Consider the following 24,433-nt stretch of genomic DNA (forward strand, 5'->3'; position numbering starts at 1 on the left):
ACTACTCCACACCACATTGTCCAAAAAGGCAGCAAGAGATGCTATGGTTGCAGGACACCATGCAGAATACTGAAAGTATAAAAACTCTTTATATACTAATTGAAACTAGAATTTTGTTTCCTCTATGTCAAAGTCCTTTCTTTATTCACAATCCCTTGAGAGTCTAAAAAGCTATGCAGAAATATTATTGTAGTGTATAGGGCTAACCTGCTTCCTTGCCTAAAAATTTTACATTTTTTTTCTTATGGCTTTTTGTTTCCTTATGATTTTGATTATAATGTTTATTATATAAATTTGCTATAACCCATTATAAAAGTAATTTGGCACTTTGTAACGCAAAGGACTTACACATGCCACATCCTGTATGTCAAGCTAAATCAAAGGAAGCAACTTTCCAGAAACTTTCACCCAGATAGCAAAGTCAATGTGCATATAGTTTTCACCCAGATAAAGCAACCTTCGATGGTGTAGGAACTTTTAAGAATACCCTCACACCAGGTCACTGATTTAGGTGCCTAATAGACATGGAACCCTCACGTTATGAAAAACAGAGAATTCCTATCTTTTACTGTCTCTGCACCAGAGGCAGCAGATCATTTGCTGCTTCAGAACTGAAACTGATTTGAATTTATTTTGTAAGCTTGGCTACTGCTGTTGACAATCTGTATTTACATGGTTATAAGCTTTAACTATTTAAATTCAACATTTAATAATTCTGACACCACCTACTATCGGACACACATACACTCCATAAATTCCCACAACTAAGCAAATTTAAAATGGATACATAAAAATAATATTCACTGAAATAAAAAAAGCTATGCCTGCAATTAGGCCTGTGAGCCTTCTGCCCCCCTCTTCACCATAGAGCTATCACTGCTCAAGGAGTTTTTTTTATATTTTATGAATATTGTACTTAGCCACTGCTGTATTTTGAGCCGACAAACAGCATATCGAAGAAGCTAGTCACAGTAACTTTCTGCTAGTGGCCAATTATAATACAAAGATCCTCCTCTAACGCAAGGGTGGAACTCCAACAGGCAGAACCAGATTCTCCAAGAGTAAAGTAACCAGTTTGCTCTTATACTGTAGTAGTACATTGCAAAGAGTCAGTCCCTTTTGCAACGCTGCTCTCCAAGATGCAACCTCCAGATGGATTATTTAAGAACTAGTAGCAGCAGGAATGCAGAAACAGTTTCACAGAAAGGCATTCAAGAGACATTACTTAAGCAAATGAGGAAAACAATACTTTTCAGGATTCTCTGAAGTTTATCCTTAGAAGTAGGATTCCAGCACTGAAGAACAAAAAAAAGACTGCCAGCAGCACAGGATTGTAAGGTAAACAGCTGATTTTATTTTGCATTAAAAGTTGCAAATATTATAGAAGCAGTATGAAGTATAGTTTAAAACAACTAAGTGTCAAGATAGAGGTCTCCTCTGCTCAGAATCTGATACAGCTGCTAATAAATATGCTCTCAGAGCTCTACTGCTAATGTATATGAATGCCAATTTGTGAGAAAAGTTTAATGCATAAATGCCCTTTTCTGGAAGTGTTCCAGAATTACCTTAAAGGAAAGGTCTTGCTTTTAATTTTCCAAGTCAGTACATTCTTATTTAGGAAGGTACATGTTTTAAAACTGTGGGAGGCATATGTCAAAACACATTTGAAGTGATATACTGCCAGAATGCTGCAGTCTGTCAAATTAAGTATATCGAGTAAAAAACTGTACACACAGAAGACCATGCCTATTGTACTTACATTTTATATTAAGATACTTGGCTTTCTATGAAAATTGCCTATTACAATATTTACTTCTGCATATGTTAAACTCAAAGAACCAAAACTTTTAGATCAATGGAGGTTTTTAATTACGACTAGCGCTTTTGAACTTTACTTGAAGAGTCATTGGAAAGGGAGTGTTTGTGTACATTTAGCAGCACTGACATCATGCGTCTGGCATTTAAGAAAAGTTTAGTTGGTATACAGAAGAGCATTCAGTCAAAAGCTATGTTCACTTATAGGCAAAATCTGAATGCCTCATGCTAATGCAAAATAACTTATTCCTTCATTTCTAAAACTTAAGATATCTGAGCAACAAAAAACAAAGATCAAAATGCTACATGGTTTTGAAATCCAGCAGGTTGTTTAGTGGATTGATCCAAACATGAAAAAGGACACTTTCACATTAATGCCATATTGCATATTTCCTTTTTTTTTATTTTAATCTTCAACATATATGAAAGTTTTGCAGAACTGCTTTTACTTCTCTGTTCTTTTGCCTCTCTCTCAGCTTGGCTCACAATACACTATGATGTCTCACTTGTTTCTGTGATCTGAACACATAGGCACAGTGCTGCAGTGTAGATACCAAAAGGGTACATGGACTCCTATCTTACAAGCAGATTTTCAGTAGTAGTATCTTAACCATTTTGTGACAAAGCCAGTCCACTTCCTGAGCCTCTGTCCTCTGGTCTGGGCCCAGGGACCCTGTGCAGCTGCCAGAGGGAGGAGCTGACTCCCTTAGCCATTGGCGTAGCAACTCTCTTCTGTGGGCCACTTCCCCAGGCAATTCCCCCTGGTAACACCTCCAGGCTGTAGCAGTCATAGGTCCTCACTCTTGGTCTTGTAGAAGTTCCCGCTGTCCCTCTGGTCTATGGTGTTCCCACTGTTCTCCTCTGTTCCTCTCAAACCTGTTCTATCTCTGCTCCTGTCTACTTGTCTCTCTCTGCTCACCTCTTACTCTTTTCCTCCTGCCCTTCCCACTCTGGAGGATTTTAAAGGCCTCTTACTGGCCCAGTCATTCGGGCCAGCTGGCTTTAACTAGGCTGAGCCATCTCCCACCCAGCTGCCTCTGATTGCCCTGCAGGCCTTTCTGCTTGTTTGGGCTTCCTTCTATTTCTATTTGGAATAATTTTAGTAAAAACATGTAAGAATCTAAAATTCTGGACCAAATTTGACCTGACAAGATAAATCAGGTGTGATTTCTCTCTAATTGATCCTAAAGCCTTTGTACTGCCCAAAGTTCTAAAATACAGCCCATCAACAATCATGAACAGCAAAGGGTACCCCAAGTTCAGAAAATGTACTATGTCAGAAACATACAATAGCAGAAGTAATTCAATGTATCTTCCATGAGCAACAGTGTCTTCATTTAGAGATCCTAGACACTATTCTTATACTGTTGTGGTCTGGGGAGAAAATTTTCTAAGATTCTCCATCTTAGTTGCTGAGGTGTCACTCTCTGGGTACTAGCAGAATAGTTATTAGTTGTTCATTAGTCTTCCATATGACATTGCAGGAGGAATAGGGTATAGAAGATCAGAATTTCTGATGTGATAAACCACCACCAAACCAGTTACACTTTTCTTTAATAATAATAAAATTAATAAATGTAGAAAGTGCAGAAAGGCATAACTGACTTGTTTTCCTTTGCTTAACACTCTGAACACAATTCCGCAGCCTTTCCTCTTCAACTAAGGGCTCAGTAAGCTTCACTGTAATTTTAGTCTTCCAGTGAAACCTCTGGCAAAGACATGGAAGACAAGACTAAACTGATGAAATTTCTAACATATGAAACAAGCACATACAAAAACCTCACTTTCAGGTTTCAACTAGGAAGCAGGCTTCCTTTGATTCCCATATTGTCACTTTGCCCACCAACTTTGATATTAACTAAACAAAATAGTACAAACTAAAGCTAGCTAATCTATAGTGGGTTTCAAACCACAAGTAATCTTCCTTTTATTTTCTACAAAGTAACAGACAGTTTACAGTAGGCTCTAGATTTGTTGAGAAGTGAAGCAGTCATAACCTGTCAGTGCCTTTTTTGCACTTACCAATGAATTGGTACTGGTATTTTCTCTCAAATTACAGTACATTATTCTCAACCTGCACCTTCAGTATCTCTGCTTCTAAAGCTGAGCTCTCAGCTGAAAGTAGTACTACCATCCACCTACTAAGGGGATAGACTAAAGAGTTTAGATACATGCACTGGCAGAAGATTAAAGAAAATCAGCTTGGCCCAATTCAAGATTTCCTTCACCCACCTCTAATGTACAGTATACTTAGAAATGTAGCAGCAATTGTTCCCAGTATTAGCTGTACAGGTTGAGGCTCTCTACTCTGGCACCCTTGGGAACTAGCCAATGCCAAATGAGAATTTGCCAGACCACAGGTCAAAACTGTCTAGTATCATTACCAACACTTTCACTGCTTACTGGACTCTCCAAAGACGTTTGGGGTAAATTAGAGCTAAATAACAGTACAGCAGACAGACCCAAGACTGGTGTCTGTACACAAAACTTTATGGGACACAGGAAACTTGGCTAAAACCACATGTAATAAGTGGTCATTCGGCTAATTAAAATCACAACAGATTAAGGATGCTGCTAGACAACAAATGCCAGATTAGAGAGTTTCAACCTGTATTTGAAGATATTTCAAGTGCACCTAGCTACCACTTGAAGTAATCAAGAGAATGGCAATTCTAACTTGCTTCACTTAGGCCAATTTACTCTGTGACTCATTCCTCCCTCACCTCTGAATCCTATTTCTAGGAGTGTTTTTCACTGGGAGTGTTTTTCCAAAGCTCTCCGCCCTGTACATCTAAATCATGGTTGCCTGACCAAACCCGCTCTGTTCAGAGAGAACATAAGAGTCCAAAACAAGAATTCCCAATCTGAAGGACAGATTGACAACAGAGAGTAATTGGTATATTCATATCTGTGCATAAAATTTAAAATGTTAGTTAAAAATGTACGTGAACTGAAAGCCTCCCACAGACGACAGACCCAAGACTAAATAATCCAGCTCCAGCCTTGTAGAAATGGACAATGGTATATAAGGCCTTTCTCTTGTAGTTCACTGGATTTTGTGTGACTCAGATCATGTCACTGCAAGTTAAATAGCTTATGAGAGTTTAATCTACGTCCTCAAAGAGCTCTGTTCATAAAAAAACTGGTCAGTTTTGTTAGCACTGGCATCTCAGAGACCCATGAGGAGTTGTATCATGAAAGTTTCAACTCTCTCTCACCTGCGGGGCAGAGCTGTGGAAGAATTTACACTACTACTGCTTATGCTATACAAGGAGGCCTCACCATCTGCGGGCGTTACATTCCAGAGAAAGACAAGAGTGGCAAAAAACGTGAACATTGGGAGGCAGGGAGGTGTTTGCGACACAAACCACACGCTGTCTGCAAATAATGTTTTACTGCCTGCTGGTTAACTGTCAAGAACCAAGTTTAATCTAAAAGCAGTGAATTAAAAGCCAAACTGGAGCACAGAGACAGCTTTAAGCACCCCAAACAGTTCTTTCCTTAACTCCACTTTCTGCGAATTTTCAGCTGTCTATATACTATGAGATAAAATTGAATTTATTAATATTGATTTTGTAACTCTGGAACTAAATTTGATTTTCACTATTCTCACCTCCCCACATGCTCCTCACAGAGTTGACCTATTGTTGCCACACTCAATTTGCAAACATTGACTGCTGCAGTAGTGCATTGTGGGAATATATCCCACAGTTCCCTCATGACCAGAGCATTCTGGGTATGCTCACTGGTCTTTGACATTATCTTCCCACATTGCTTACCACGGGAAGGGAATGAGGAAAATGCAAACATCCATTTTTCCTACTGGAAGGAAGGAAAAAAGTTGGGCAGCCACAGAGATGGCAAAGTTAACAGAAATATCTTTCTTCTGCAACTGACTTATCAAGGGATTTCACAAAAATCAGGAAGTGTGTGTGTCTTCCCAACTGGCCATCCACTGACTGTCCCCACTTCCCTTGATGTCATCCAATCCCTGAAAACAACACAGGGACCCTGAAAAGCCTGAAAGAGTTGCTGAGGAAAGGGTATTTGGCTTTCCAGTGCACTATTTGGCCTCTATGATCAGTCTGTGCTCTCAAATGGCCATCCACTGACTGTCCCCTCTTCCGTGATTTCATCCGATTCCTGAAAATAACACATGGGCCATGAAAAGCTGGGGCAAAGTTAGAAGAAAGAGGATAGAAAAATCTAGGAAAAAATATTTGTCTTCCCTTTTCACTACACGGACATTGCCAACATGGAGGATGTCAGTGAAATCTTATACACTGAACTTATAATGGGAACAGGAATCTCAACTGGCCCTCCACACAATGTTACCTGTGTTCTTTGGGGGGGTCCAGGCAGGAAGAACCAGGATAGGAATTTTTAGGAAAGAGATTTTATAAACTCATATATCAAAGATTTTGCAAGATGCAACAGGTATCTGCAACGGGCAGCAAGCCCCTGAACGTATTTTTGGCAGGGCAGGCTGTGGTCTGTAGCTGGTTGAAATGTTCCAACTTTACCCTGAATATCATAGCCGCTGAAGGAGACTTCCCCCTTCCCAGTGACATCAAGCTCCATGGATCCATTGCTGGGGCATTGGGGGGGGGGTTCAGTATGGGACCAGGTGAACAAGTCCCCCCTAATATCGTAGCCACCAGGAGAGACTTCCTCCCGACAACAGAAAGGCCCCAAAAATATTTTTGGTGGGGTAGCCAGTTGAAGTAGTCCCCCAGAATATCTTAGCCATATGGGGGACACTTCCCCCGGTGGCTGCAAGCCCCCAAAATTCTTTCCCACCCTTAGAGCCCTAACTGTGCGCCACCTTAAAAATTGATGCAAACTGTGTTTACAGCTACTCAAAGCTGCACCGTACTTAATTGAAAATACTGAGTGCCCTTACACAGCTTATGAGCCACAACATAACAACACAACAATTAGCAACTAAACAATTTGCCTCTCCCCCACTTCAACTTGCACTTAACGTGAAACTTCTGGACTTTGAATTTTGTGTCAGTTGCCAACACACTGACACGCTTAACTGGCAAGCAGTGTTTGTCGGCAGGGGCTAGGCAGATAGGATGCAAGATATGGAACTAAGTTTCAATGGTTTATGTGCCATTATCATCAAGACTGTAGAGTAAAAGCACAAAGTTTTCCAATCATTAACAGCTGCTTAAGGCATTTTTCCTCTTAACTCTGAGTTTAATATTTGAACTCTAATTGCTCAGTGCATTGGGAAAGACAGAAAACACACTCTGAACATGGTAGTACACAGTCCCATGACTATCCTATATTACCCATCGCTTTCCTGCGGAGTGTGCATGCCCCAATTTGAAGATAATGTAAGTCAAATGCATGGGAAGCAAAGTCAGTTGGTTAAAGATACACAAAATGCATAAAAAAATCCAAACACAGTGGTTTTTCTGCCACTGCATGTTTACAGTAACCCGAGTTGACAGCCAACTTTCCACATAACTTGTTTTGAAGAGGCAACCTGGTGACTGCTTATTTTAAAGTTTTCCCAACAATTAATTACAAATTATTAAAATTATTCAGCACCACAAAACTGTTTTGGCATTACCACCAGTGGTGTGTGCTTATAAGTTTTTTTAATTATAGGCTTCTTACATCTTAAGAAATTAACATGGGTCAATAGATGTGTTATGCTATGCTAAAATTGACTTTCAGATCACTTCTCTGGAATTTAATTCAGAGCTCCTGATTACTTTCACATGCTCCGATCAGAACTTTTCCCTGGAGCAGTCTAAATGGTCCTATGCAATTCTGAAACATTTCAAAAGAATATTAACTTCAATGAATGACATCTTCTGCTAACTACAGGTGTGTAGTAAGTTCAGTGATATTAAGCAATTATTGTAACATGACTATACTATGTCTTCTTTGTTTTGGGAAAATCATGTTTTCCAGTAGAGTACTTACAAGCTTCCCTGATTTTAAAGTCTGTCTCTGCTGACTGTAAAATGCTGAGACTGTTGGAACTGAGTTTCTTAGAAAAACAACACTGTATCACAAAAAAATACCAGCAAAAAACAAAACAAAAAGAAACCCCCAAAGGGAGGAGGGGGATAATACTGGTGCTAGGATAGTATCTATCTTCACTCAAATTATTAATGGCCACACCAAAAAGGCTCAACACATTTTGTCTGCTTTCCTTTTAAATCTTCCTGTGGTCAGACATATTTAAGAGTTTGCTGGAAATGTGTGCACAAGTGTTCAGTTTCATAACTTTTCATTAAGTAAAAATGTATTTAAGGACCCTAAGTGGAGACTGGGGAAAAAATCAGAGAAACCACAATTGTACTATCAAAACAAAAAAGCAGTCCAGTAGCACTTTAAAGACTAACAACATTTATTAGGTGATGAACTTACATGAGACACCCACTTCTTCAGATCATAGCCATACCAGAAGAGTCACCTAATACATTATTTTGTTAGTCTTTAAAGTGCTACTGGACTGCTTTTTTGTTTTGATAGTATATAGACTAGCATGGCTTTCTCTCTGTTACTATTCTACAATTGTACTATTATTGAAGGTGTTCATACTACTGTGTAAATATATACAAAAGATATTTTGCATACTAACATAATTTATAGGACTTACTCCTTTGCAGTCATTACATACGTCACGACCGTAAAAGCAGAGTTATCCGGAATCTGGATAACTGGAAAGCTCAATTAATTGGAACCTGCACCGGCTGCCCACCAATGGCCACAGGGTTGGGGCCGGCTACTTGCACAAAACCCCTGAACCACACAATTACCACAAGTCATATTCCAAAACAATAGTCAAAAAACTCAGATTCCACTGTGAAAGCCCACCAATTATTTCCTCCTATGATGAGGGGATAGAGAAGGAAGGGAGAGGACCAAAAAAAAAGGGCTTAACAGCAATAGCATCAAAACAGTCACAAAAATGCCATGTTAAAACTATATCAGTTCCACATCTGAGATACCAGCCCGTACAAGGTTTTCTACATACAGGCTGGGTCTATATGGCGCGGCTTTCCCGGCAGCTCCATGCTAATGAGCAGCCTCAAAATTACACATGACTGTTTATCAGCATGGCCCCCCGGCTCATTAGCATAGCTGCATCAGAGCTCCATTTCAGTCTCAGCAGAGTGGGGTGCCAGCAGTAAAGATGCCTGAAAATTCACATGCACATGGCCTAAAGGTCTGGAGACAGAGGGGCTTTTTGCCAGCAGGGGGCACGTCCACATAGCCTCTTTACTGCCAACAACCCACTCTGCCGACACCGTGCTCTCACACAGCTATACTAAGGAGCTGCGGGACCGTGCTAATGAGCAGTCATTTGCAATTTCAAAGCTGCTCATTAGCATGGACCTGCCAGGAAAGCCATGCCGTGCAGACCCAGCCATATTGTTTAAGACTACCGTTATTTGAAAGCCCCATGAGTCTGAGAGACAGCAATAAGCACAAGACACACAACCACACGGGCTCTGCTCTATGTAAAGAGCCACAGAATAACATTTAACTAACCACTTTAAACTATTGCACATCAAAGACAATGTAAGCTAAAAATTCATAGAAAGCTTCACTCCAAGTGTGCTGTTCTGTTGTGTCAGATACTGTTTGCATTCCCTTTCAAAATCTCCTATAATTCTTCTGAAGAATGGTGGAGGGCTGAGGTAGTACGACAGGCAACAAAGCTAAAGCTGGATTTTAGATGCCAACAGGCAATAGAGTATACAGGCATGGGAAAGGGTGGAAGGCTGCCTAAGTCTTGAAAAGGCTAAACTCATTTTCTACAGGACTAATCAACTGACAGTCTACTTACTACACCCCTAACATACTTACTTGAATAAAACATTTCATATTAAAATAGAGCGTTTTACCAAAAAATGGCAAACAGAACTTATACCTTTTAAAACACATCCCATTTCCAGAAAGAGAAGATGCCACAATGCCAAGACTTCAGAGAACAAAAATATAGACTAAGACTACTTCCCTTCAATAAGACTTTTGATCAAAACTTACTCCTTTTTTTTAAGCTGAGATAATGGATTATATATCTTGCCAAACTTCAAGTGAGTGTCTTCCTACTCTCTTTTTTTATATTAAAAGAGCAGCTATATAATACGTAAAGAAAAAGAAAGAAATATCCAAATAAATCCTTTTATTTTCCAGAACTCTACCATTGATTTATGTAACTGATTGAAAAATCATCCTCTCAGGACATTCATGCAATTCAAGATAACAGACAACAATAACAGACCAAAAGTCAATTGTGTCTGTGTGTGCTTGCTTATGTTGGTGGATTGCGGGGGGGGGGGGGGGGGAGGGGGGGAGGAGGGGCGGAAATCAGCTAAACATTTTAAGTTTTTAAAACAAAAGCCTTCTTCACAGTAAAATTATTTTAATCTCCAGTGAATAATTTTATATACATGATCATGTTTAAGAATGCTTAAACACAAACTGCTTGGAAGCCCAACTCAAGGTTGTGTTATTCGAATGGTAAATTCCTCACATTTGCAGTTTATTCTGGAACCTCAGTATCAGAAGAACATCACTATTTTTAATATACATAACACTCAGATGGGTTTCAAGTACTTCCTTGACTGTATTCTTGTTACCTTTCTACACTTGAAATGAAAAGCTTGCAAGAAAAAAAAAGCATGGTTAAGAAACTACAATCAAATTCATTTCTCATTAAAAATGGGAGGCAAAACTCAGAATAAGAGACTATAGTACATCCTGGTCTGATATAAACCTTGAGAAGAGCTTGCAATGGCTATTAGTCCCATAGCAGTAGTGCTTCTTTTGTTTAAAAAAAAGGAAGAGGATCCGGTATTCAGCTGATTCCCCACCCAGCACCACCAGCCAATCCCATGGCTGGCGCTGCAAAGTGCCAGTAGTACCAACGCAAAAAAAGCACTGCAGAGCAAAATTACAATGTTAGGTTTTTACAACAGAATCACAGCGATACAAAACATCTCAGAAATTGAGGGTGCTTTTAACGAAACAAAATGTGATTGGTTCTTTCAAATGAAAACTCTGTCACACAGAACTTTGAAACTTTACTATGCAAAAGAAAAAAAGCTGCTTTTACCCATCTTAATTGAAAAGAAACAAGCACAGAAATTTACCTTGTCAAATTTTTTAAGCTTCCCTTTTCTTAGTAGTAGTTTATGCTTAACCTAGTACTGCACAGTATTTGTTTATTTTGGTCTCTGTTGCCCGATAGCATACTTTCAAATGAGGCACGTGGTTGCCATCAGTTCATAACTCTGGTGTTCATAGATCTGAAGTTCTACTGTAATTCTTAAGACAGAGAGAACCTTCCAACTATTCTACCATGCATGTTATATCCATGGCATACAACTTACAGAACAATAAAAATTTTAAAAGTAGCTACCTTTATTTAATTATATAGACATTGGAGGAAGGGGAAAATAGACATTTCTAAACTGTGTTAAATAAAAAGACCCAAAATAGCTTTTCCAAACAAAAATTCCACTTTCAAAAGGTCTAGACTATCATCTGAGGGCTAGAAATTAAGAGTTTTGTGGACAGTTGGGAAGTGGAGAATGGTATAAAACTGCTGTTTCTAATCCTGCAAATTTAGACCTAAACTAGTATGAATTCACGGAGGTAAAATTCCTATTAAAATAGAAATTGACTTTTTTGAAACATGCCCCACCTTAATTTTCTAATCCAAAAACAGGCAACTATTGCTGGATCACCTCGATTCTTAGGACAGTGTACGTTTAGGAAGTAAATTCTGTGGTGAAGAAGCTGGGATATACTCTTAACTGGCTATGCATGAAAACAAGTTAGAGGCTTGGGATGTTACAATTAAGTCCTAGTGGAAGTAGATTAATGCAAAGTGCAAGTGAGGCAGTCAGCAATGCATATTAAACAAGGTCCTGGCTGGGATGACTTAGTCGGGGTTGATCCTACTCGAAGCAGGGGGCTGGACAAGATGACCTCCTGAAGTCCCTTCCAGCCTTACGATTCTATTACTCTAAAAGCAATTCAAATAGCTGTGGTCACCAGATACATGGTATATGTAGTCACACTCATCCTCTCCCATTTGCTATTTCTTTAACATCTTATCTCTATATGCAGGAATAGCTCTCTGCCATCTGCACAGCCAGTATGTGTGGAGGTAATTGCTAAACAAGATTTTTTTGTTGTTACATTTAGGATTACAGTGACATTGACTCACACAGAAAGACAAAAGGTAGCTTGCTGTTCCTTCACAAGGGAAAAAAAATGAAAGATCGCCTTCAAGAGCTTAAACTGAGAGCAAAAGAACTGCAGCTAGCTGAAGAGAACAGCTGTCCACCTGGGATAAAGGAAGACAACCAAGTGGAGTTTGAACAGCAAGCTATTATTTACGAGAAAGAACCCGTAACTGAGAGGCACCTCAATGAAATCCAGAGACTTCAGGATGAGATTAATAACTTGGCAGAGAACGTTCAAAAATTTGGTCAGCAGCAGAAAAATCTAGCGTCTTCAATGAGACGGTTCAGTGTTCTTAAAAAAGAGTCCAACATTACAAGAGAAATAAAAATTCAAGCAGAGCACATAAGTAAATGCTTGGATCAACTGTCAAAAATGGCTAAGAAGTCTGAAAGTGAACACGAGCCATCTTCCGCCATTGTAAGAATACTTACATCTCAACATGCATTCCTTTTCCGACGCTTCCAGAACACCATGTTTTCATACAACAATGCTATAACAGCCAAGCAGGAGAAGTGCAAGACATTCATTGTGCGTCAGCTTGAAGTAGTCGGGAAAGAGGTCTCCGAGGAAGAAGTGAATGACTTGCTTCAACAAGGAAAATGGGAGATTTTCAATGAAAATCTGCTTACTGAAGTCAAAATCACTAAGGCTCAACTATCAGAGATTGAGCAAAGACACAAAGAATTGGTGAATCTGGAGAACCATATCAAAGACTTGAAGGAATTTTTCATCCAGATCTCACTTCTCGTGGAGCAGCAAGGAGAAATAATCAACAACATTGAAATGGGTGTAAGCAATACTCAAGATTACGTGCAACTGTCACGAGAGAAGTTTAGACTAGCAGTCAAGTATAAAAAGCGGAACCCTTGCAAAGCAATATGTTGCTGGTGTTGTCCATGCTGCAGATAACAAAAAGGGATGGATTCTCATAAGGCTATCAACTTTGGGAGGAGAACTTTTGAAACTACTCAGTCACATTTACACTTCAATTTGTCTTGGATTGATCTTCCCACCTCAAGGGCTCTTTCCTTCTCCTACTTTTATGCATCTCACACTCCGAAACAAGAACACGTACAATAGTGCTCCTGCAAGTGACTCTTCCTTGGTACAATAGAGATCCTCAGCATTATTTTGCTTCTGCTAGGCTGTGAACCCAGAACAAGCCTGCTTTACGAGAGGGTTGTCCAGTGAAGATGGTGGGTTATCACACGGACCTATGTGATATGAATGCAAGGTCACAGGAATTCCTTCCTCTGGTGCTTGGAAGCATTAACAGTATTGATAATACCAAACATTCAGAAGTCATGCGTCAGGGCCCTGAACATCATTAGACTGACAGTTTTAATATATTTAAATAAAATGAGGATTATTTTTATTTGCATTCTGGTTTTTGAGCTTACAAATTCCACCTGAGTCTCCATTTTCAGGCTTTTCCCAGCAACTATGGGGGCAGCAACTTAGGTTGTTTTTTTTTTAATTTGCAAGTTGAGATACCTGTTTAAACTGTATCTCCAGGAACACAAGGCTTTATATTAAAAAGTGTATAACTAGAATCATGACAAAAATCCCAAGTGTTGCCAGCTGAAGGGGGGGAACTGTGCACATTTCTCCATTATATGCATAATATTTCTGCCCAGAGTGAACATATACATTCATGATATGTAATTACTGTGTTTATCTCTCAGCTATTTAAATATAGGGACTGAACCAAACAAGTTTACATTAGTAAGGTAATCAATGTTTTTTGAAAATGTGAATTAAAAATACAGAAACCTCATTCAGTGACAGACTACATTGTCTGTACTTTTTCCCCGTTCCCACACTCAAGACTTTTCCTCTCCCCATCCCCACACAGAGAAATCATTATCCAGTCATTCCTATGTTGCAAGGTGGCTATTTAGAACATACCAGTAAGCTGCCAAGTTAGGCTATTCAGTCTTCAGTTTAATATCTTTGGATACTGGCATTTCAAGATAAGCATTTTTTAAAATTCAAGCAACCTAGAAGCAGTGAGAGCAGCAGAACTAAACATACACAAGTATACAGATATGTCCATATAAAACTACACTGAGAATACTGCAGAGGCAATAAACATGACAAAACCAAGGAAAAAAATAAAGTCCTATGTGCTGTGATACAAAAACAGAGTACTGTGGATTTTTAAGTATATTCCTTGATGGTGCCTATGCACCCAAAATGACCTGAACTAATTTTCCTTTCTTGAACTTGAAATCTATATGCCAAGATGTTCAACTTCTGACACTAATTAAAAATGCAGATTTGCCTTTTAAAGCCAAGTTTAGAGCTGAACAGTCAGACAGTACCTGTTCATCCATTGCCAACCATTTCCAACCCAGAGATAGTAGAAAACATTAGATAGGAACCGCACGCAGCAATACCCAAGCTGGTTTCCTCTTTTGTATTTTTTCCCCATCAAGATAGACTGATAGTTGCATGCCCTGCAGGCACTACTTGTACCATGCTCCAGCCATGTTCATCTTATTCTGTTATCTCTGTTCTCAATCACCCCTTGCCTTGTTTCTTTTTTGCCTATTTTCCTCTCTCTTTTTAGTTTTGTTTTGCTCTTTCCAGTGTTTTTGTTCCCCTCCCATCCTACGTGCTAAGAGCCAGAATGAAAAACCAAGCTTGAGTGAGCTGAGCCTGCATCCTTACACACTTACACTGCTCCCAAGGACAGCTGCATTAGGAAGTTAAGGCAAATGGCTTGAGACAGCCCACTGCTAACCTAAGCAAAAGTATGTCTGCAGTGGATAGAAATAAATAGCTCAACTGTTTCAGCTATCTTCACCTCCCCTTCTGTCTCCCTCCTCCACTCATGGTCCCATTTCAAGGAGCATTTCACCCTGCAGCTCCCAAAATGCTGGCATGTTGCAATTCTAATTGCAAATGCCAATGTGAATAAGATAAGTTAGTTCAAAAGAAACTTGGAAACATTTCCAAACTCCTACTGGGCAGGCTAGAATTCCGAGATCAAAGGCTATTGCAATTCTGAGAAACTGGACGAACTAGTTCTCTCTGACAACTATGTTACAACCCCATCCAGTCAATAAATTCACATAGTAAGCTACTAAACTAATTCTAAAAGGTCATCTTTAACTTAGAAATATAATGGACCAATGCCCCCACCCAAATTTTAATTACAGTCCAAATGAATCTGTACTAAAGCATTGGGTTCCAAAGAAACTCTTAACAGAAAGATTCTTTAAATTCCTCTTTGGGACACTAATGCACAATCTCCCAAGATTTCATGCAGTTACTGTGATTATACCAAGCAACTTGTATAAGATACAGACCTATATTTTAAAAGCAACTAGTGACAGGAGGCACTTAATTTGACACTTCAGTGGAGCCTACAGTCCAGAAGGTCCCTCTAAAATCAGGCCTCCAAATGAAATTTAAATTTGATTAACCACAACCTGGGACATCCAAAAACATTACTGAAAACACATGCAGTCTAAGTGGGCAACATAGGCAACATATGTATTTGAGTCATCAGCACTAAAATAATGTTTATCGAGCTGCTTTTCAGGCACAAGCACAAGAACACCCCTACCCCCGGCCAGAAAAAAAAAAAAAAAGCTTTCGGTGAACGCAGAAGCATGTATTATATAGTGTGTATGCCCTATTGACACTTATGCTTTGGAAAAGTTAAATAGAAACAAGGCAGAGCAGAGAGCGAAGTTTGAGGTGGCTAATATGCAACCAGCATGCACCATTCCCTGTGCCACCCCACCCCTTCAAAAAAGGCCTTTTTCTGTACCTGAATGGGAGGAAAACTGACAGAAGTTCAAGAAACCCTTTCCAAAACGTTATTTTATGTAAGTGCACATTTAACAACCACTACCTGTTCACCTAAGCGGAATAGATACACATACAGCACTCTTATCTGTAAAAGAAATGTGTTACCAGATTTGCTCTTCCTACTGAGACTATAGAGATGTTTTATTAAACATTGTTTACGTCAGAGGAAAAAAAAAAAAAACCTTTTATTTCTGAACATGGAAGAGAGACCAGGTTTTCAACAACAGTTATGAAAAGAATTTTCCATCTATAAGGAAGTAAATAGTGAAGGAATTTGTTTCTGCTATTAGTGTTAGAACACAAGAGACTACAAATAACATACTGCAAATGGTTGGAAAGGAAAGAAACAAAACAAGCACAAGACTTAAGATGCTTTATTTTGCCCAACAAAGACTGCTATCAATTGATGAATGTACATGGACACAGAGACTGATCTGGAACATCTGTTGGTTAGCCAAGGTGCAGCAAATAAAAATACATGAACTCATTAGGGCACTTTACCAGAATGTATGAGGTTTCTGTAGGCACACAGCTATAAAGAAAAGCTAAGAGACAAAAGGAAAACACATTTTGTTGATAAAAAAGTGTGTTAGTCATGACTGTTTCATGCTATTATTTAATACTTTAGCAGGTAGATTCCATCATTAACAAAATTATAGCAGAAAAAACAAATCTCTCCCCTTGAAAAGACAAGACTTCTTCTTGCCCTGGCCAGCAACTTATCACAGGTTGAAACTCCCTCACCCAGCAACATTCCTCAGCCAGCAGGACTGCAGATGTTGCTGGACCAGAGAGCTCCAGCTGCAAGGCTGCGAAGGAGCCCTGCTGGTGCCAGGGAGCCCTGCTGTCAGCCTGCTCTGGGGAGCTCCAAAGGGCAGCCCTGGGGCAAGGAGCCAGGTCAGCAAGCCCTACTACATGGAGCGCAGCTGGCGTTGGGGAGCCCAGCCTACTGCAGGGAGCCAGCTGGGGGACAGACCCCACTGGCAGCCCTGCAGCAGAAGAAAACCTGACCAGGGAGGGAGAGCCCTGCAGGAATGAAGCCCTCCCATGCCTGCCACCCTCCAGGGCAGCCTGTGGGGCAGGGAGCCTGCAGTGGCCAGGAAGGGAGCTTGTCAGACAAATCCCCTTGTTTGGGACCACTCGGGTCCCAGGGGTGCTGGACAAGGAGGGTACAACCTGTATAAGGCTCAAGAGCCACGAGTCGCATTTTTATGAAATGCCTTCCATGGTGACAAGTACCAGAGAGGTAGCTGAGTTAGTCTGTATCTTCTGACAAAGCGGGCCTTTGCCCATGAAAGCTTATGCTCCAAAGTATCTGTTAGTCTATAAGGTGCCAGAGGACTTCTTCTTTTTAGGAAATTAACTCTGTCACTGCCATGCTTTCAAGCACTTAAAGACGACCATTTTTAATAATGTCAGCAGGCTGATTATTTTACACATGATTTGAGATCTAGCCCATCCCTCTCACTTAAGGCACAGGAAAGTTTTAGCACAAAATAAGGAACTTCATTAGCATTAGAGAACTATTTAAATTGCCAAGATATTGATGAGAGAGCTTATCCATATGAATTGCAGAACCACAAGCCTTACTTTTTATTACTCCAACTCATTTTCCACTGCTGTTCATTGCATATAAAATATTGATCAGCCATTTAACTGTTCCAACATCCTTATATGACCTACATTTGGAAAACAAGCTTAGCATATTAACTGTTTAGTTTTACGGCAAAGAAAATTTAGTAGGCCAATGTTTTAAGATGCTATACACCATGGATAAATGAAGAAGCAAATGCCAACAAAAACACAGAGAAATGTCTTGGAAAGGAGATTAAACTCAAAATGATCTGACTATTATTGATAACTACAATCCATAAAACTAAAGTGGCATAAAATTGGTGCCAAAACAAATTTTCAGTTTTGTATAGAGCCTTTCTGCAAAGTTGCTCAAAATATCTTCATTCCAACATGGTCAAAGAGCAGCTTTTCAAACAAAATGCGAGCTTTGAGTGAAAAATTCCACTTTGATTGAAAATCGTGCAGAGGATAGGAATACAATAAAAGTTTTGCTAGCTTTTTAATAAAGAAATCTTGTTTTTCAACAAACACCCACTAATCACCCCAGCCTCTGCACTCTGCCCCTCAAGCCCAGCTGCTGGCTCCCTGATGGGCTCTGCTCCTGGCTCTAGCTGCCACACTCCAATGCCGAGAAGCCAACTCTTTGCCGTGGGCCCCCGAGCCCAGCCCAGCTCCACTGCTAGCCCCCAGCCTCTGGCCTGGGGGACTCCTGCTACCAGGCTTCAACCTCGTCTCCTGAAGTCTGGCTGTCAAGCTCCACTCTCAGATGCCAGCGCTGGCCCTGGTCACCACTCCCAACCACAGTGCAGCTCTCTAGACTAGCAGCATCTGTGGTCCTGCTGTGCCACAGTGCCCACAGGGTCCTGGATGTTGCCAGACTAGAGTGTCCCATACTGGAGAGGTCCAACCTGTTTTGTCAAAAAGTGAGAGGGTTTTGAAAGGAACACACACACACACACGTTTTTAATTCATTCTCTTTCCACCTGAAGGATACTGAAGCACTGCATGTGGTGTCAGTGCCCAATACATCTGCAGATTTCATTTCAGAGGGGATGTTCCATGCTTCCCTCAGTATTAGGGATGTAAGAGGAATGTTGGTATGGAAGGGTACAGATTGCTCAGGATCGACAGGGAAAAAAGGGAGGAGGTGTTGCTTATATATTAAAAATGCACACACTTGGACTGAAGTGGAGATGGACATAGGAAATGGATGTGTTGGGAGTCTCTGGGTTAAGCTAAAAGGGGTAAAAAACAAGGGTGATGTCCTGCTAGGAGTTTACTACAGGCCACCTACCCAGATAGAAGAGGTGAATAAGGCTTTTTTTAAACAACTAACAAAATCATCCAGGGCCCATGATTTGGTGGCGATGGGGGACTTCAACTATCCAGATACATGTTGGGAAACTAACACAGTGACGCACAGACTATCCAATAAGTTCTTGGACTGCATTGGAGACAACTTTTTATTTCAGAAGGTTGAAAACCCTACTGGGGGGAAGCTGTCCTAGACTTGAGTTTAACAAATAGGAAGGAACTGATTGAGAATCTGAAAGTGGAAGGCAGCTTGGGTGAAAGTGATCATGAAATCATAGAGTTCACACTTTTAAGGAAGGGTAGAAGGGAGAACAGCAAAACAGAGTCAATGGATTTCAGTAAACTCAGAGATCTGATAGGTAGAGTCCCGTGGGAAGCAAGATTGAGGGGGAAAAAACAGAGGAGAGTTGGCAGTTTTTCAAAGGGACATTATTAAGGGCCCAAAAGCAAACTATTCTGCTGCATAGGAAAGATAGAAAATACAGCAAAAGGTCGCTTTAGCTTAACCAGGACATCTTTCATAATCTCAAAATAAAAAAAGAATCATATAAAATATGGAAAGTAGGACAAATTACAAAGGATGAATATAGGCAAACAACACAGGGATTCAGGGGCAAGATTAGAAAGTCAAAGGCACAAAGGCCGTGTCTACATGTGCCCCAAACTTCGAAATGGCCACGCAAATGGCCATTTCGAAGTTTACTAATGAAGCGGTGAAATGCATATTCAGCGCTTCATTAGCATGCGGGGAATAAGGGGACTTTGAAGTAGGCGACGTCCTTTCGAAAAGGAGCCCTGTCTGGATGCGCCGCACGGTGTGAAGTGCCGCAGCAGCCCGCCCGCTAATGAAGCGCTGAATATGCATTTCAGCGCTTCATTAGTAAACTTCGAAATGGCCATTTGCGCGGCCATTTCGAAGTTTGGGGCACGTGTAAACGTAGCCAAAATGAGCTCCAGTTAGCTACAGGCATAAAGGGAAACAACACGACTTTTTATACATACATTAAAAGCAAGAGGAAGACTAAGGATAGGGTACACCCATTGCTCAGCGAGGAGGGAGAAACTAATGGGAAACTTGGAAATGGCAGAGACGCTTAATGACTTTGTTTTGGTCTTTACCAAGAAGTCTGAAGAAGGAACACCTAACAGTGAATGCTAGTGGGAAAGCAGTAGGTTTAGAAGATAAAAATAGAACACGTTAAAAATCACTTAGAAAAGTTAGATGTCTGCAAATCACAAGGGCCTGATTAAATGCATCCTAGAATACACAACGAGCTGATGGAGGGGGTATCTGAGCCATTAGCTATCATCTTTGGAAAATCATGGGGGACAGAGATTCCAGAAGACTGGAAAAAGGCAAATATAGTGCCCATCTATAACAACAAGGGGAGTAAGAACAATGCAGGAAACTAGAGACTGGTCAGTTTAACTTCTGTGCCAGGAAAGACAATGGAACAGGTAATTAAAGAAATCATCTGCAAACACTTGGAAGGTGGCAAGCTGGTAGGGAACAGCCAGCATGGATTTGCAAAGAACAAATCATGTGAAACCAATCTGATAGCTTTTTTGATAGGATAACAAGCCTTGTGGATAAGGGAGAAGCAGTAGATGCGGTATACCTAGAATTTAGTAAAGCATTTAATACGGTCTCATTATATTCTTATCAATAAATGACGCAAATACAACTTAGATGGGGCTACTCTAAGGTGGATGCAAAACTGGATGGATAACCGTACTCCAAGAGTAGTTATTAACGGTTCTCAGTCATGCTGCAAAGGTATAACAAATGGGGTTCCACAGGGGTCTATGTTGGGACTGGTTCTCTTCAACGATTTAGATATTGGCATAAGAAGTATGTTTATTAAGGTTTCAGGTGATGCCAAACTAGGAGGGGTTGCAACTGCTTTGGAGGATAGGGTCAAAATTCAAAATGATCTGGATAAACTGGAGAAATGGGCTGAGGTAAACAGGATGAAGTTTAATCAAGACAAATGCAAAGTGCTCCACTTAGGACGGAACAATCAGTTACATACATACAGAATGGGAAGCGACTGTCTAGGAAGGAGTATGGCTGAAAGGGATCTAGGGGTTATAGCGGACCACAAGTTAAATATGAGTCAGTGTGATGCTGTTGCAAAAAAAGCATACGTGATTCTGGGATGCATTAACAGGTGTGTTGTGAACAAGACACAAGAAGTCATTCTTCCGCTCTACTCTATGCTGGTTAGGTTTTGGAGTACTGCGTCAAATTCTGGGCACCGCATTTCAACAACGATGTGGAGAAATTGGAAAGGGTCTAGAAAAGAGCAACAAGAATGATCAAAGGTCTAGAGAACATGACTTATGAAGAAAGGCTGAAAGAACTAGGCTTGTTTAGTTTGGAAAAAAAGATTGAGGGGGGATTTGATAGCAGTTTTCAGGTATCTAAAAGGGTGTCATAAGGAGGAGGGAGAAAACTTGTTCTTTTTGGCCTCTGAGGATAGAGCAAGAAGCAATGGGCTTAAACTGCAGCAAGAGAGGTTTAGTTTGGACATTAGGAAAAAGTTCCTGTCAGGTTGGTCAAACAGTGGAATAAATTGCCTAGGGAGGTTGTGAAATCTCCATCTCTGGAGATATTTAAGAACAGGTTAGATAAATGTCTATCAGGCATGGTCTAAACAGTACTTGGTCCTGCCATGAGAGCAGGGGGCTGGGCTTGATAACCTCTCAAGGTCCCTTCCAGTCCTAGCATTCTGTGATTCTAGGACTAGCTGATAAGCACCTGCAGGGGAAATGGGCAGTAGAGGAAGGGCCTGATCCACACAGAAGTTGAGCCAGTCTGCATATCTGCTCAGCCTTTTAAATGCACAGCAGTGGGAGGGGCGCGCAACTAACCAAGCAACGGACAGAAATTTGAGCAGTTACTCAGTTACTAGACTACTCACTAACATCCCTTCTCAGTATGCACTTCTAATAGGTAGCAGTATGTCTAGGAAACATGAGTGAGGCTCTCCCACTCACACACTAATCTGAATGATTTCACTATGACTGCCTTCTCGTAGAATGTTAGACATTCTATAGCTCCTTTATTTGAAAGGCCATCAGCTCAAAAGGCCCTGCATTGTCATATTTATGTGGAAAAAAAAAAAAAAATAGACTCAGCCCTGTGTCCTCTTTCTAATTTAGAGCCCTTTAAAGCACCCCATGCAGCCCCTACAGAATACATCAACTGCATTGTAGCTGCAAGCTGTGGAGAAGCTTGGAAGTTGTTTAACATTGTAATAATGCTCACACATAAATCCAAGCATTTTCAAAGTTAACCACTCCACAAATAAGCGGCAGAAACTGTCACCACAAAGCAGCTGAAAAGAACCTTGTACATAGATTTCTGCTAACAATGTTTAAATAGAACTATCAGACTTCATAAATTATCTCAGACATAGGAACATCCTTATCTTATGCTAAAACAAAATCCAAGTTATACTAAACCAAAAATACTATGCAATCATGGTTTCTTAAAGTATAGCTCAAATAAAAATAAAGATGGAACCTTTTAATCCAGAAGGTCTGTTCACCATGGCCGTGTCTACACCTTCAAAGGGGGGCATGGAAATGACATGGACCAGGTAATACCAATAAGGCACTGCCATGCATATGGAGATACACATCTCAGAGCTGGAAGGGACCTTGGGAGGTCATTGAGTCCAGTCCCCTGTGCAGCACCTCATTAGTATAATGGCAGCCAGGCAAATTTCAAAGCTGCTAACTTTGAAGTGCTGACAGGCAGTATAGACGCAGGCACTTTGAAAAGTGCCCAACTTCAAAATTCCCTTACTCCCAATTCGTCTTGATTTTTAAAACTGAGCACACAGAGCTACACTGATAAAATGGACTCCACACTTATATAGGCATTTATTTCTACTTGACGTGGACTGGAATTGGATTTGGACATGCTCTTATATATGTTAAGATATTAGCTAATTGAAAAGATCAACAACAGATCTAGATGTTCTATCAAGCTGAATTAAGTACAGCTTAATACAAACAGTGTTCTCTTATCTGGAATACCCTGTGTTGTGTGCGGAACTGGTAAACAAAATTGCAGAAATCAAGGAGGGGCTCAGAGAACGGTGACAAGAATTATTACAGGCATGGGAAAACCTTCCGATGGTAAAAGTTTTAAAAACTAGAATTGCTTCTCTTAGGAAATGAATAAAGTGGACATGATATAAAATAAGAAATGGTAGAGGAAAAAGCAGTCATGGACTTCTGCTGTCCCTGTACCATATCACAACGGGACAATCGGTGTCAAATTCAAAACTGAAAATTAGAACAAGAAACTCATTTCCACCAGCATTTATTGAAGCCAAGAATTTGAGTGAGATTCAGAGAGAGACTAGACACCTACATCTGTAACAAAAATATTCAGAATTGTTGTAACTATAACATTCTAAAACGGTTATAAACCCTCACCCTTAAGCGCATATCTTAGCTCCAGTTCTTAACAGAGTGATTTGAGACTGAGCATGGGGCTCAGTCACACTTCTCCTTACTGTGGGTTTCTTACTCCTCTCTTTGCACTATCAGTAAATAACTGCTCTTGTGGATACTGGACAAGGAGGACTCATGGAATACTACAGCATAGCAATTCTATGAACATGAAATTGATTACTCTTTGGGAGAACACTTTAATGTTAGTCCTAATCTATAATTCAGTTGCACTCACCAATATCAACCTATGTTTGGGCACAGGGTAGTCAAATGTTGACTTTTTTTATTAATAAAGTACTACTGCATTAATCATACCTCCAGTTTCTATTGGAGTCTGTCACAAATATTAATTTTCTCATCTCACAAGGATGATGCAAATTATCACAGTTTCACAGATGAGCAAACTGGAGGAAGAAATGTTTAAGAGCCTGATTTCCCAGCAACATAGGATCATGCTTATAAAATCCAGGCATCTTCCAGGCACCCAGGACCAGTTAGGCACAGAACTCACCATGCATCTACAAATGCATTTTTGATACAACTGAATTCATATAACTGTACCTGTTCTATTTAAAGTAACACAGGCACTACACTAACTTGAAGGTGACAAGAACTTCATGGCAGAGCTGAAATCAAAACCCAAGCTGAATGTTGTTTCTATGTCTCTACTACCATCACTCCCTTCCAATGCAACTTTTATCAGATGTTCATGGAATTGGACCTGCTACGAATACATCAATGGTGGGCAACCTGCAATCTGTCAGGGTTCTGTGGTGTCTTGTGAGACATTTAGTTTACCATTGCCCATGAGCTGGGTTGCCAGATTCCACTGCTTTCCCTCTGCATATTTTCTCTCTACCAGTATTACTCAAGCAACATGGACATCAAGTGAGGTCCATGATGACTGCACAAAATATTGACGACAAGAGTCGTGCAGTTCCTCTACATCCTGTGCTGCTACAGTTATATCCATATACCTCACAAATTCCTGGTATACAAGTTCATTTAACAAAACTAACCCTTCAGTTACAACAATCTTGCAGCCCACTGACATGCAACAGCCATTCATGTGGCCCACTCATTAGCCTAGGCTGCCCATCACTGCTCTATGTTGACCAAGTTACTAAGATATCTACTATATTATAGAATCAGTTTAGTTTAAAGAAGGGGCTGTAAACAAAAGCAAGCAGGAACCAAAAGAGACTCA

General features: G+C 40.3%; 3 protein-coding genes across 13 annotated transcripts in view; 2 read left to right on the forward strand and 1 right to left on the reverse strand.

The window, feature by feature from the left end:
- The window catches only part of ARL13B (ARF like GTPase 13B), a 93,825-nt gene that overhangs the window by 46,776 nt on the left and 22,616 nt on the right, over positions 1–24,433 (reverse strand). The window lies entirely within an intron of this gene.
- STX19 (syntaxin 19) lies at positions 1,201–14,430 on the forward strand. Of its 4 annotated transcripts, none has more exons than XM_074998584.1 (2): positions 1,201–1,338; positions 12,004–13,453. In XM_074998584.1, exon 2 carries the CDS (start codon positions 12,073–12,075, stop codon positions 12,952–12,954), a length of 882 nt encoding a protein of 293 aa, XP_074854685.1. In that variant the 5' UTR covers positions 1,201–1,338; positions 12,004–12,072; the 3' UTR covers positions 12,955–13,453. The 4 variants fall into 4 exon arrangements, with proteins under 4 accessions (XP_074854685.1, XP_074854705.1, XP_074854692.1 ...); XM_074998604.1 differs by lacking the exon at positions 1,201–1,338 and adding an exon at positions 4,693–4,711 and having other exon boundaries at positions 12,004–14,430; XM_074998591.1 differs by lacking the exon at positions 1,201–1,338 and adding an exon at positions 7,625–7,659 and having other exon boundaries at positions 12,004–14,430.
- PROS1 (protein S) overlaps positions 1,210–24,433 on the forward strand; it is a 118,684-nt gene continuing 95,460 nt past the window's right edge. Inside the window, exon 1 of the mRNA XM_074998512.1 lies at positions 1,210–1,338. The gene's annotated coding sequence lies outside the window, so the exon portion shown is untranslated. The remainder of the gene's footprint in view (positions 1,339–24,433) is intronic.

This window comes from Carettochelys insculpta, chromosome 1 (genome assembly GCF_033958435.1).
Source record: "Carettochelys insculpta isolate YL-2023 chromosome 1, ASM3395843v1, whole genome shotgun sequence".
NCBI classification, from domain to species: Eukaryota; Metazoa; Chordata; order Testudines; family Carettochelyidae; genus Carettochelys; species Carettochelys insculpta.